Source organism: Excalfactoria chinensis, chromosome 7 (genome assembly GCF_039878825.1).
Source record: "Excalfactoria chinensis isolate bCotChi1 chromosome 7, bCotChi1.hap2, whole genome shotgun sequence".
NCBI lineage: Eukaryota > Metazoa > Chordata > Aves > Galliformes > Phasianidae > Excalfactoria > Excalfactoria chinensis.
In genome coordinates this window covers 20020642-20035403 of record NC_092831.1, presented here as the reverse complement: position 1 = coordinate 20035403, position 14762 = coordinate 20020642, and the positions used below count along the sequence as shown (strand labels likewise).

General features: G+C 40.8%; 1 protein-coding gene across 1 annotated transcript in view; it reads right to left on the bottom strand.

Annotated features, from left to right (window-relative positions):
* Positions 1–14483, bottom strand: part of AGPS (alkylglycerone phosphate synthase) — a 52380-nt gene extending 37897 nt beyond the window's left edge. Inside the window, exons 1-3 of the mRNA XM_072341274.1 lie at positions 14243–14483; positions 3555–3644; positions 613–703 (exon numbers count right to left, since the gene is read on the bottom strand). Of these exons, the coding sequence (XP_072197375.1) occupies positions 613–703; positions 3555–3644; positions 14243–14436 (375 nt within the window). The 5' untranslated portion in view covers positions 14437–14483. The remainder of the gene's footprint in view (positions 1–612; positions 704–3554; positions 3645–14242) is intronic.
* Between the last annotated feature and the right edge of the window lie 279 nt (positions 14484–14762).

Sequence of the window (14762 nt, the reverse complement as noted above, 5' to 3'; positions counted from 1 at the left end):
CAAATGAATTATTCTTAAATGAGGTGGGTCAATCTTGAGCTATTCTGCTCGAAAAGCAAAATATGTATGTTTCACAAAACCAGAACATCCTGAACATGCTTGGTTTTTCTTCCTGAAAACATGCAGCTCAATATTGAGTATTCTGATAGCCAGTTTTCAGCAGTCAGACGTGAAAAGTATTGCTGTCAAATTAGAACTCAGATAACATTAATTACACCGCCAACACAGAATAATTTTGTGTCACCCTATCTTCCATCTTTATTGTCACAAACAATCATAACAGTTTCATGAATAATAATTCTCTGCAGATTATGAGTTTCCACAATCTCGAAGAACAGCCTACAAACAAGGACTAAAATTTCCCTGTGTGGGAGGTACTTTACGCAATTAATGCAATACCAGTTGACCCAGAACTACAAGTTGTGCTAAGTCACTAGAAATTTTACATAGTAGTTCTACACCAGACAGCAACTTTTAGGTGTTAATTCGCTATGGTTAAATCAATTACGTGCAAGGTGAACTTCAGAACAACAGCTGAATCACCTTGAACAATCTGGTCTTGATCATCACCAAGACTAACATTCAAAGGAACTGGTTTGGCTATTTACTTACTCTAGAGGTAGTTTTGTGCTCCAGACTTGCTCCAAAGGTTTTTTCTATCCATTCTTTAAAAGTTGGTAATACCATACCACCTAATCTGTACCTGGAAAGTCAACATTACACAGTGTCATTTTAAATTAAAAGAATGTACGTGAGATACACTTCTTTTGATTCTGCATTAGCACAAATAGTAAGTTTTAAATTCAGTTCTTCATCTAAAAGGCTACAAAGCTCTGCCCATTCAGTTTTCATGAAACTGCACAGTTTCATTGCATTTAAGTATTCCATATTTAACAAAAGAACAAATCAGATGTGAGTACCTCAGCCATTATTTTCCTTTATGATCTTTGGAAACTGAGGCATAAGGCTTTTCAGATACCCCACCCCTACTTTCATTTTTAAATGACGCAGAAAGCAGTGTCACAGTTTACATGCTGGTTACAGAAAGAGAGCACGTATGTACAGACACACTGCACTGCAAACTAAAGCAGTCTGAAACACACAAACCCAGCTCAATACGCCTATCGCAGTTTCAAGAAAACCAGAGCTCAAGGTTCCTCTCATCCACAGGATGCATTCGAACCTATCAAGTGATGTGTCTATCACAAACCTGTTGGCAAGAGCTATGACAGATGGAAGTTGCAAGACAAGTGACAAAGAAGCTAGTCATGATGGTGCATGCTGCACGCAAGAACAAGCAAGGCAGGGCACACACTTTAACGAGGTGGAGATTTGTTAATTGTGTACATTTACACGCTTTGTATATGTTTACAATATATGCACAAGCAGTTGAAAATCCTATTAGCTTATACACGGGTCACTACATTAGGCCCCAAAGATCTTTCTTCTACGATAATTTATTTACTATATCTAACCATGACCCTGTGCTTCACAGCCACAAGTAAGTCACCTACTATGCAAAAAGAGCAATTAATTTTGTTTCCCTATCTTAACTACCTTCTAGTTCTCCCATTGATAAAACAAAAACCTACTCAATTCCTAGAGATAAAAGGGTACAAACACATTGGAACTCAGCTAGAAAGGCTAAGTTCAGTGATCCCTTCTGTGACAGCTATTATTGTATCATCATATTCATACAGATGAGTTGTGTGGAAAGGCAAGTACAAAAAGCAACAAAAATTTAAGATACGAGCCTAATGTAAATTGGGAATCTGCAAAGGTACAGAACATCTTGGTTCAGCTTGGTGCTTTTTCCTCTCCAGACATACTTTTCGGTATTGCCCACCTATTGCTATAGCTTTCTCAAAGGACAAAGTAAAGCTGACAGGAATCTAACAACTAACTCAGGGCAAACAAAAGTCCAAACAGAGAGTAAATTGGTGAGTTTACTGCACAGAATGCAATTATGACTAGTTACTCAAGGGTAAGCTTTGTACATATGATGATGGCAAAAGAAGTCCCAGAAAAAAAATAAAATAAGAGCTGTCCTCCCTAGAAAAATAGGTTTATTTGCTCACTCAAGCAAGTATCTTCTACTTCTGGTACAGTTGGTAATAAAAAAAGATAAATTGACAAGTAGATAAGCACAGTCTGTTGAGACAGTGCAACTTCCATAAAGAGAATTCCTGTTTCACTAACCCTTGGAGTTCTATGAGAGTGTGAAAACAAAGTAAACAAGGAGACTGCAGTGAACATTACATTCTACAGCCCTCTCTGTTTCCACAGAGGTTCTACCTCAACAGCCATTAAAGAAAATATGCTGCCACAGTACTAATGGGAAAATTCTTCTCAAGGCTTAAAGATAAGAAAAATAAATCTGTCTAAAATAGGAACGCAAACTGCCACATTGCTACTGGGTCTGATTTTACATAACATCTTCATCAGCAACCTGGACTTAACAGTGGACTCTCCAATCAGGTGAATGATAAAACATCATTCCCATCCCTTCTAGAACAGGGAACAGAACTCATCAGTTCAACAGCAGCCTCAGTGCTTCCCCCAGGAAAAAAAAAAAAAGTACTATGCATTTGCATCTTTCAAAGTACTTTGTTTGAATTCACCCACCCCAGATAAAGGCATCAGATGAAAAACTCAGTGACAAAGCAACAAGGGTCAGAATCCTAGCAAAAGGAAAGATCACCAAGATCTCCCCACATAGTATGCAGAGAACTCATGAGCCTAAGATAATGCTTCGCATTTTAACCTGGGACTGAAAGTTAAAAGATGAATGATTTGTGCTCAGTACTTGAGATAGATTTTTTTGCAGGTTTGACCCAAACTAGTTTATGCCAGTTGTGCAAAAACACAAAGAGAAATGAGTTTTTCTTCAGTACAGCGTCCCAGTAAATTCATTTCTCTTTCCTATTAATCTCATCACTTTCACTCTTATCAAAAGTATATTATTTTTAAATCTAAGACCGTAAAACTCGTTTCATTTCAGGTAGAAAGGAGCAGTAAGATATTGAGTGACAGGACTGAAACTCACTGAAGAAAGTAAAGAGATCCTGAAGAAGAATTCATCTTGTCTTTGCTGAAAAACTATAAATATATTTTTCAGAAAAACAAATACGCTGTGTAAAAAGCTAGAAGACAACAGATTAGTGGTGTATGTTGACACCACTAAATTCATTTCAATTTTTAAGCTAAGAACATACAGAAACACCAAGCACAACAGTTAAGAAACCTAAAACAATTTAAGAGTTGAGTAAAGCAACTTGCTGATGCTCATGAGGTTCTCAAAACTGGAACTACCCTATGGAACTGCTCCATGTTTTCTAAAGCTTTAGAAGATGCTGCAGATTCTCATTCTACACTCCAGGGGAAGTTTCACTACTACATACAGAATTCAGTAAACCCACGCAGAACTAATGACCCGTTCTATGAGATACAGGCAGCGTTCTGCTGCTTGCAGTTTAGCTGAACACTGCAGTTTTAGAACTCTTCTCAGAAATATTACTAATAAAATACTTCAGTGATATAATTTGCCAGCTTACCTCTTTCCTGTGAATTCTGCTTGACCCTTCTTATTGAATATGAATTTGGAGTCATTGTATCCCCATCCATTCCACTTCAAAATTTCTTGTCTAGAAGGGGGAAAATATGCATGATTGAAAATGTTAGCACGCTTTGAGGCCAAAATGCTTGTACGATTTATGATTTCATAGCTTCGGAAACACAGCAATTTAAGAAGTCAAATACATATCAAAAGCACAGAACCTAATACACACAAAAAAAATCATTTGCAACCCAAGGTTTAAAGGACAAGATGCTTTATGAACAACCAGTTGAAGTCAAAAGATAAATTGTACAACTAATATTTTTGAATCAGCAAAGATTACATTTGAAAGATGTTCCTCTTTAGTCCTCTACATCATTACCAGTAGTACTACCAACAGGCAGGAGCAGATGAAGAATGAGAACAACGCAGTAACTCCAGATATCAAGAAATGCACTGAACTGCAGTTAAGCCTGACCTCATTACTACAACCCCATCACATTGCCAGGGCTCTCTCAATGAGGCACTGAGAGATATTTGCATTAAAAATATATATCAGAAAGCTTAAAAAACAGAGCAGTGGGAATAATATAGCAAACAGTGTGAATTATCTCAATGTAATGAGTCCATAAGAAAGGCAATATGAAAAACAAACAAACAAACAACAAAACTTAATAGCCAAACTAGTATCACAAAATTGAGTTGTCTAAACACAGCCATTCCGAAACAGATCTCTTGATCACAGTAAAAATCATCAGCAGTGTATCAGTGTAAACACATTGAAGATGCAGAGAAACACAAAGAGTAATCACATATCAATTCAATTTTGCTTCAGAAAATAATCAATTCATTTAAATTAGAAATGAAGACTCATGTAAAAATCAAATTAACAAAAATGCATCTTAGAGAACAGATGATATATCTCACTCTGCTACACACAGTAAACATAGATCTTTGAGTGTATCCTAGAAGAACAAGAGAATGATCAATGTTCATTTTTCTATCTTAGAATAACACGAGAATAGAATGATCAGTAATCATTTCAAGACTTCACAAATCAAAGTTACTGCCTGAAAGTGATCATAACTCCAGCTGCATATGCAAGATAGCTGGGTGCTACTGGACTACCAAAGGCCTTTGTAACAGAGAAAACACAAAAGCAGGTTGCAGAGATACCAGCAGTGCTGTACTTAGTCAAAGTAGTTCCTTCCGACTGCCTGTCCATAGGGCTTCAAGTAAGCAAATGGACTTCTACTACAGAAGTTTGACACAGACATTGCACAAGCCTTCGAGAAGCTTAGCACATCCTAGGCAAGCTTTAAAGGAACTTCAAGCACTTAGCAACTGATGCATTTGTGAAATAGCCAGCGCGTGATGCTCCTGCACCAGTTCCTGGGGAACTGACTGTTACACTGCCACCAAATTAAGCTACTTCATCAGCAGCTGTCCAGGACTGCAGTCCTCCTCAAAGCAGCAGTTCTGCTTTTGCTGACTACATGGAGCACTTCTGTACATCCAGACTCTGGTTTGTTCAATCATGTAAAGTCAGAACAGACTTGATATCAAGCAACCAAATTTGAGGAAAGCTTAAGCAATTCCTCTTTTCAAGGCAGTGCCAAAAAACACTGCTAAGTGTGTTGTGTGGAACAGGGCAGAGAAAGCAGCACTGAGGCTGATGATGATCAGCCAGGACGGGACAGAAAGGGGCAAGCCTAGAGGAGCCAATGAATGTGGGTAACCAAGTGAGTGCTGCTCTGGGACATTCAACCACCCCAATGCCCAGTCAGACAGATGAGTCCTCCAAAGGCCAGAGGGGCACAGCAGAGGCACTGAGTGGACACTCAGTAAGGGGATCCTCCTGCTAAGCCACCTGCATTGTCAGTTGTCGGCCCCTCCTGAAGGCCTGCTTTACTAGGCTGGTGCTTCAGGTTTTAAAACACTGAACAGAGGGTAAGAAGTCGAATTTCCTAAGAGCTTTCAGGATGAACTACTTCTGAATGAAATAAGTAAGTAATGGTTATGGTTCGCTCTGAAAGATAACACAGCTCTTATTATTGCTGTGATGAGAGTAATTAATTTAAATGCTAATACAACAGCTCACATGTTTGCAGAAGAACAGCTGGTACTGAAACATCTCAACTACCGCATAACACAAAGACAGGCAAATCCCACTCTGCCTAAAAGATGGCTTTGTGGCAAGCACAACAGGAAGTTAATTATAAACATCTAATTTCTATATTCAAAGCTACCCCAAGCAATTCTGAGGTTTCTGTTTGGAGACAGAAAGGGCTGTTTAGTAATGAGCCACTGACATTTATTCTTTCCTTTGTTCTACCACAGCAGGGAGTACTGCCAACTTCGGGACTGCTATCTGATTTACTTACAGCGGCTCCTAGCACTTCCCGCCTACACAGTAACAAGTTGGAGGAAATACTGCACGTGGCTTCCTAACAAACAGCCTAAAAACATCCAGAATATAAAATAAAATGACCGATTATTTAGCTCTGAGTCATAAGCGACAAGGCCACCAACATTTGCTGTTTTTCTTGTTTTGAACTCAAAGCTGCTAAGTTTCGTACTGTACCTAAGCTGCCTTATTGAAAGATGACGGCTTTTCTATCCAGGTACAGTGACTCCAACAGAATATCAAGCTCATTAGCACCACTTTTGCATTAAATATTAACAAGTGCTCAGTTCTACCTTGCCTCCTAACTTTAAAGCCAGAAAATCAGTACTGAAATGAAATGATAAATGTAAAAATGTTAAAAGCAAGCTTGCTTTGCATTTTTTTGACATTACATACATACACACCACATGCATGTAAAATAAGCAATGATATTGCCTGAAGGGAAAAACCTGAAAGAAAGCAAGTTACCATGGAAACACTGACAATACCAGCAAGTGTTGTGAAAACAGTGCAATGAGGTTAAGCGTATTCAAACCTCCCTGTACATTGCTCCACATTGAAACAGTTTGACTTGATGCAATAAGAATTACTCATTTTTATTTTTACAGCAAAAACTCTTGTACAAATTCTCTTCACTTTTTTGAAGAGCTGGCTAAAGGAAGCCGCGCAGATCACAGCACAAGACAGATAATGTATACCTAAAATAAGTATGCTGAAGCCCCCTGTGAAGGTATTTAGAATGGTGGGGCAGTCCACAAGGGGACAGGCCGACTCCCAGCACCCAGACACGGCCTGCACTTCCACATCCCACAGCTCAGTGACAGGCTGCCAACTGCTTTCCTTTCCTTAGAAAATCCACGCAGCAGCACAGGCCCTTCTGCAGGTATTAGAGTTGAACATCCAGAAGTTCAGTCTCCATGAAAATTAAATCATGGATACCGTTTTCCCAGTAGTTTAAAATGAAAGGCACAATTCTATACCGAATCACCACACACAGTACATAGAACTGCCAGGTAAAAAGAGCTATTATTTTAAAAGAAAAGTATCTCCAGCAGTCACAGCCCTTTATCTTCCAGGGTCTAAACCACACTGGTATTACAAAATCAGAAGCACGTCGTTTCTTCACTTCCAATAACGTTACAAGACCACGTTCAGAGAAATACAGAAACCAAGTTAATGAATGAACTGTAGCTCAGTAGAATTGATTACTTGCATCATTACAGGGATATATATCCAAGCACAGCAATCTTAAAATAACTTCCCCCTCACTTCTACAAAACCACATGAAATGCAGCACATCACACAAGCAGAAGCAAATGGGCAACTTCGATAAACGGGCAACGGCCATTTCCTGTATTTTCTTCAGGGAAGCAGCCCTAAGCCTGTGCCATTCAACCAAGTGAACCAATGCAACCCAGCTAGAGCAGAGCCAAAACGCTCAAGGCAGTGTTCTCACAATAACCACCAGTGCTTCTAATTCACTCATCAGCTGGTGCTTAGCCCACAAACAAGGCACACACAAAATAAACAGACACTCCCGTTATGCCACCCAAGAACAGCATGTTCTTGGAAATGACATGTAAGTGGCACTTTGAACAGCCAGCACATTGGCTGAACCACTGCTGTTTGTCTAATGGAACAATGCAGACAAGTCTTACAGGCTGTGAAGTTATTCCAAGACGTGGAGCAGGCACACAGTAAGATTCAGGTAGCATGATGGTGCTAAGGATTTGCACCAGAACATTATCTATACAGTAAGTCCTAAAATCTCATTTCAGCCGGCTTTCTGGTACTAACTCAGAACCATTCCCTTAGGTGACACCTGGAGGTCCCCTCCTGCTGTGCTGCAGCAGTCCCTGCATGGGCTACACAGTCATTCCAGCACCAGGTAAGAAAGCTTCTGGAGCCAGCAGTAAATTAGAATTAGGTCCCCGGAAATTAGGAAAGGGAATACAGCCCAAGAAATCCCTTCAAGATCTGCTTTATGAAAGCATAATTTATCTGGAAATCGGGAATATCTGCTATGTTTGTCACCCCTACGTGTCTTCCCTCACGGGGAGACATCCCTGCAGCAAACCAAGCCTGAGTGCAGTAACTTCTAAAGGCCAGTAAGAGGCCTGCTCTAGTAAACTTAGACACATTCCAGTTCTGCAGCCCGTGTTTTCACATAAAGCCCTGCAGCTGCACAGGCATCTAATACAGCTGCCATTCTGTTTGCCAAGTACATGCGACAGCAACATGAACCTTGGTTCATATTTGCAGTTTCAATCTACAGAAAGCTGCAAGTGCAGACAAAATTTAAGGCATGGAAGACTTGATGGGACCAGAGCAGAGTTTGGTGTGGCTCTTTTTGGTTTGATTTGCTTTTGTTTTCAAATCAGAACAGTTTAAAAAACAAACAACGTTAAGTCTTCTTACATAATGCCAGCCTTGACTACTTCCTTAGATTTTAATAATAAAGCCCTGAGGAATGAGGAAACTGGTGCTTCTCCAGTGTTTTCTTGTAGAAAGCTTAAGTAATTTGGTGAATTAAGTGAATTAAAAACAAAACACTACACCCAGAGGAAAGCCAAGATACTATACCTTCACTTTTGATACTCTGATACGGATGATTCTCGTGGAAGGGAGTACTTTACAAAAAGCTATGTCTATTCCGCCTACTAATTCTACTGGTATCAGTTTCTATCTTGGAAATGACAGCTCTACAGCAAAAATGCATGCACATGGCTGCTTCCAGGCAGTCAGGAAACAGGCACCTCAACACTTTTCAAACACTAAAGATCAAATCACATAAAAAATAATTCTTGGAAGCTTGTGAAGTCAGGAAAGTCTGCTTCGCTGTCTTCAAAAATCCCATTTCACAAAGGGATCAGCAGGCTGCTGTTAATATTCTCAAGTAAAATAAGCTCAGCTTCTGGACAAGATCTTTACATTTGCGTTGAGGACTTCTCGCATGCTCCAAAGCAAATACATCAGATAACCACTGAAGAACATTTCTTGGCTTCTACTATCAACCCAGAAAACCTGTATGCAGCAGCTACTTTTGGATGTTACACACACTAGAGACGTCTGTGGTTGACTTCCTTAAAGCCACTACTGCCTGGAGTAAAAGTAATGATTGTAGTCTTTTGCATTAGCAAAGATTGTTCTATTCAACTTAAGTAAATCATAAGTTTAAATAAATTTGCATACATTCAATTTCTTGTACATAAGAATTCAGACCTTAGCAGGTATCAAGAAATTGATCCACAAACTCAGTTTTTCACATTGACTACTTCTCATGCAGTAACCAATATTATATTTCACATGTTAAGTGCAGTTTACACTTATATTTGTATCTAGATTTGTGTTTTTTTTCCCCCTAATAAAATTTAACCAGTAGATATATCCACCTTGGTTTACTTGACACAAAAAGACCTAACAGGAAACTCATGTTTATTTGAATGAATTCAACTCTGACATTTCTTACATGCCATCTGTCCAATGAGTTACCTACTTATAGTTTGGTAATACATATGAATTGTTGTTGCATATGAAGTCACATTTGCCTTTGAATTATGGCACTTTCTTTTATCACTTTACTATTTACATGTAAGAACCTTATCTTATCTACTCATATACTTCAAGAAATAACCTTGACAATCATCTGCTTTGATGCAGTCCCAAAAGCCTCCTGTGAACTGCCACACCTTCCTCAATGCATCATGCTCTTGCTCTTATGATTTGTTAAAATTCTTTCCTTCTTTGCCTAAAGCTTCTACTACTTTAAACGCAGAAGTCAGCTATGCCAGGATTTAGTTCAGCATCAACTTTTGCTTAAAAACATCATTACCTAAAGAGTTAGTGCCATCACTTACCAAGCCACATATGGAATCTAACCTTTCAAAGTTCTAAGTTTAGTGAGAAACATCAAGGTATTTACAGAAGAAAAGCTCACGTCTGAGTACAGTTTCATGCAACAAGATTTTTCCGTGAGTAATTGCATTTCTCTCCTCACTGATGTAGGTGTTACCTCAGCTTGGTTGGCTCTTTCTTTGCTCACATGTGGTGGCCGAGGGTACCAACTCATGCAGCCATCCCAGTGGGAGAGCAGTCTGTGGTTGTGGCACTGAGGGATGTGGTTTGTGAGCATGGTGGGTGTAGGATGATGGTTGGACTTGATGATCTTGGAGGTCTTTTCCAACCTTTGTGATTCTACATATTTAACTGAGAAACACTCCGTGTGCTCCCCAGACCTTCCTCACCCTACGGTGCTCACCCTAAGCTCCAGTGTTATCAGTCACCAGTCTCCAACCTAAACAGATCCTGAATTCACTCGAGAACAAAAAGAGCAATACAAAAAGTGTTTATAAGATTTTCAAGTATTCATACAAGCATAGAGGCATAGACATCACTTACATTTACATTATACAAATCTTTACAGCAAAAGCATTTTTATATTAGTGGTATGACAGGATGCCTCTTTGACCCTTTTTGTTACTCTGAAGTAGCATCTTTAGGCACCAGCTCATGTTTTGCTTGACCTAGAGTTAGATGTTAATAAACTGCCTTGAGCAATCAAACCTGGGTCTGAACTTGCTGAAGAGTGGGGGACTGGCTATGCACTCATCCTGTGGCTTACACTGGTTAACAGTGATAACAGTGTGCCCATAATAACACTAAGAAAGACACAATATCTTTTCATCTAACAGGGAAAAGAAAAATAACTGTCCCACAAAAAGACAGGAAAGTGAGAAAATCTACTCTGCTTTTTCTTTACTCCAGGACACAAAAAGCTTGTTAGATGACAGCTGAACATTTTATTACATTCAATCAACACTCTCTTTTAAACTTTGAAGAACTTTGGCCCTTGTTAAGTTAGTTATAACACAATCTACTACAGCTAGATTAATACTAGTGCTCCATCTCTGAGGCACCCCTATTTTCTGGCATACATAGAAGCTATTCCAGAATAACTGCATCCTGAAGAATTGCAGCACTTTGCTGTTTTCTAAGTGATACAGTACAAGTTGTACACTTCATGTAGTTAATCTTCAGAATAACTGCATATAAAGTTTTTATCTTAAGCCTCGCCAGTAAAATGAGTTTAATAATAACCAGCCACCAAATCCAACAGAATGATGTTATGTTTTGAAAAAATACTTGCAAGGAAGAATTATTTTCCAATTCAAGCTTATAATAAGTTTTTCAGGAGGCACATCTTTTTTTTTTTAAGGTTTGAAGACACAGATGTTTTTATTACTATGACCTCCATCTTCCACTTCAGCACTGAATCAAAACCTACAATCCAAAACAGAAATGCTGTGCCAAGAAGTAACATCTCTCTACTCTTATAGTACATAAGACTCTCCACTCACAAAGTACACTCCTACAGTGAATTCTCCCCTAAAGAGAATGAGGCCCTAAGCACAAGATAGCTTATCTTTTTTGATAAGCATTTGTTTTTCTTCTTCTTTTCTGAAAATGACTTATGAAAGGATGAAAAACCAGGAAGGACGCTGCAGTCTTTAAACACATCCATATGCAAACATACTGGTTAGCCTTCACAGGCATTTTGAAACAGGGACAGTTCAATGAGTACTCGCAGGAATTCTGTACATTTTACATATTCCCCTTCCTCTCCTCTAAAATGGCTGGATAAGATCCTTACTAGTACGGCCTTTAGACTGTCAACAAGAAAGCAGCATTTCTGCAGGTCAGTGTCTAATGACTACTGCATAAGCATTAAGGTTTTTTTTTTGGTCACAGCAAGTCATCTCCCTTGCAGAAGAAACACTACACAAAGAGAACGCAGCTGGATCTGGTAGAAGTGCCTGTCAGATGCTTTGACTATTTCAGACACTAGAGGAAAGATGCAACAGGCTTAATGAAGACGGAAATGTTTTAATAAGGTACCTGAGCTGCAGCTTTGCTGGCAAGAATTATATTAATAACTCAGAAGAAGCAGAAAAGCTGAATCACCGTAAACAGATTTAATAGGAGACTGAAAGATTGAAGCCATTTGGGTTTGGACTATTCTAATATTGCTGGGATAAAAAAAAACACCACACAATCACTGTACCATTTATAAATCAGTTATTCTCACTAGAATTATTTATTTATTTAAATCAAGCTGGTTAGCAATATATAAAAACGTGATCTTCAGGATCTCCACAAAACAGAAGGTTTCAAAATAGAAACTTCCAAAATCCACACTCCTCTTCTCCCTGGTAAGCAGGAAAAACGGCTGCCAAGTCTAGTACTTCATCTGTCTCAAGCTGCAGTTATGCAAAGATTTGTGCAAAAGCACTATCAAGTTGGACAGACTAAACAATTTGACTTGATATTTACACAAAACTTAGTACAGATTGTTTTGTTTCAAGCACAGAGCATGTTACAATGGTAAGTGTGAATATCTATACAGATAAAAAAAAGCTTTCAGAAACACAAGTTTTATTTTAAGCAGTTTCACGACCTTGTAACCTACTCCAAGACCAGTTGAAAGTACTCCAGTGTCTTCCACTCTTTGATTGCTCAGCTTCACTGGTGTCAGACACCCTTGAACTGAAATAAAGAAGCACTGCCAGAGTAGGTCAAGTACTGAACGCAAAATAGTCCTCTGTCAGCAAAAGATATTTAACCAGCTGAGTTACTAAGCAAAGAACCAAACCTCCTAAGAGTCACTTTCACACTTCAAAAATCTACTGCATTTAACCAGCTAATCTCCTGTATGCTGCAACTCTCAGTAATCACAACCTAAAATGCAAGTTCAGCTATTATTTTTTACAACTAGTACATTTACTACAGCCTTCAGACACTCAAACAAGCTCTTTAAGACACCTGAAGTTTCCTTATACCTGATTACTGCCTAAAAATCCTTGCAGGAATTCTAGGCTCAGCCTCTCACACCCAATATATGACCACAGAGGATAGTGTTTGGTTTTGCTTAGGGGCTTACTGAATGAAGGAAAGCATGTACTTAAACAATGACTTTTAATTACACATCTGCCTAAGAATTCCAACCACGCCTAAAGCAAAGAACTCTACTGAAAAGCCCATAGCATTCATCATAAGTCCTAGCCTTACACAAGCGTCTTTATACTACCAAAGCAAAATTACCACATAGATGAACAGAGTAATGCCCCATGGCTGTATCACTTTGACCATAAGATCCCTGAAGCAATTTAATTTATTCTTACCCCAGAACAAGTTAATCAAAATAAAAGTAGCAATTCTTCATGCTTCTATAGTGAATACTAATACTGGAGAACAACACTTGCTCTTCTACAAGTTAACAGATTAAGTTCACCATGCCCATGTTTCCACACAAAAAGTGGCTACCCTCAGGTAGATGTACATCTTCATATAGGCTTCATGCCTATAACATCTCAGTCTCCTCAAAGCAGGCAAACTCAGATCAAGCCACAAATGGTCTGTTCCAATCACTCAAACCATTCCTTTTACCTCACGTGGCGCTTACCTGAGTAAATGTACAGCAAACCACCAGCTGAATGGGTTTTCTGCACAGGATCAATGACTCTCACCTGCTGCTTGTCCTGCCAGCCTCCTGACCGCCTCTGTACCTTCACATACCACACCAGTGCCTGTGCACTGCTTTATGGAGAGCAGCGGGTTGTCCATAACCTAAGCTGTGAGCTGCTCTTACAGGACAGCAAGGCAATATGCACACAGGAAATTTGCATCAGAAAATGGGGACATCACAACGCACATGCAAATCCATTCCTCCAGAAAGTGGACCTGACAACAATAAGTTACTTGAAACTGTATTAATGTACTGTAACTATAGCATTTAATCCACTAGATGATGAAACAATCTATTGCTAGGTAATTCTGCTGTTTGTCTTCCCTTGGTCTCACGTGAAATGAGAAGCTCCACTTCTACGTGCTATGAGAACAGAAAGATACTTACACCCACTCATCTCTAAAAATTCAAGACAGAGCCCAACTAACGAGTGCATTTTAGTAGCACCCACAAGGAGATCTCACATACCCGTGAACCCAGGAGCGCAAAAAGCCCGCACACAACCTCCCTCTTTACAGACTGCTTTTTTCATCACAGCAGTCTCAAGTCCTTCCCAGACACCGAGCCTCTCCTCCAGCTCCGAGGACGACAACGAGCGGTTCCCCATACTAACACTCTGCTCATCCCAGAAGCTAAGGGACACCCACCCCGAGCTTCCCCTGCGCCTACCAGCCACGCCGGGCCCGCTGCCCATTCCCGGCCGCCCGGCCTGCCCCCACCGAGCTCGGCTACCCGCGGGGCCCCCGCCCGCACCCACCGTTTCTTGGGGATGGAACCGACGGCCGGCCCGACGGAGCCGCCCTGCGCCTTACAGGGGCTCGGGGTGAGCGCCTCCTGCCCCGCAGCCCGCGGCGAGCCCCGCAGGTGCCCGGAGATGATGCGCAGCCGCCGCCGGGCGGAGGCCGGGGACCCACCGCCGCTTCCCGCCGCCTCCTCCGCCGCCGCCGCCATGGCACTTCCGTGTTGTGCCGCAGAGCGCTGCCGGGTGAGGGGTCAGGCGGGCGGAAGGCGCGGCCCCGCGTTCCCCCAGCCCTGCCCGGGACCTGCCCTGCGGGAACCCGGCGGGCACCTCCTGCCGCTAGCGGGGAGTAGCGCGGGCGTGGAAGGAGCGCGGCGTGCGGTTAAAGGCGCTGCTGCCCTCGTGCCATTATTGCGGCTGTCGTCGAGCCGTGCCAGGAGTCGCTGGGAGCAGCCGGGAAAGTACAGGCCTTACGGGAGACTTTGGGCTTTCATAGCTTGGGCTTTGATTGTCGAGAGCCTATCTGAGAGAGACAGAG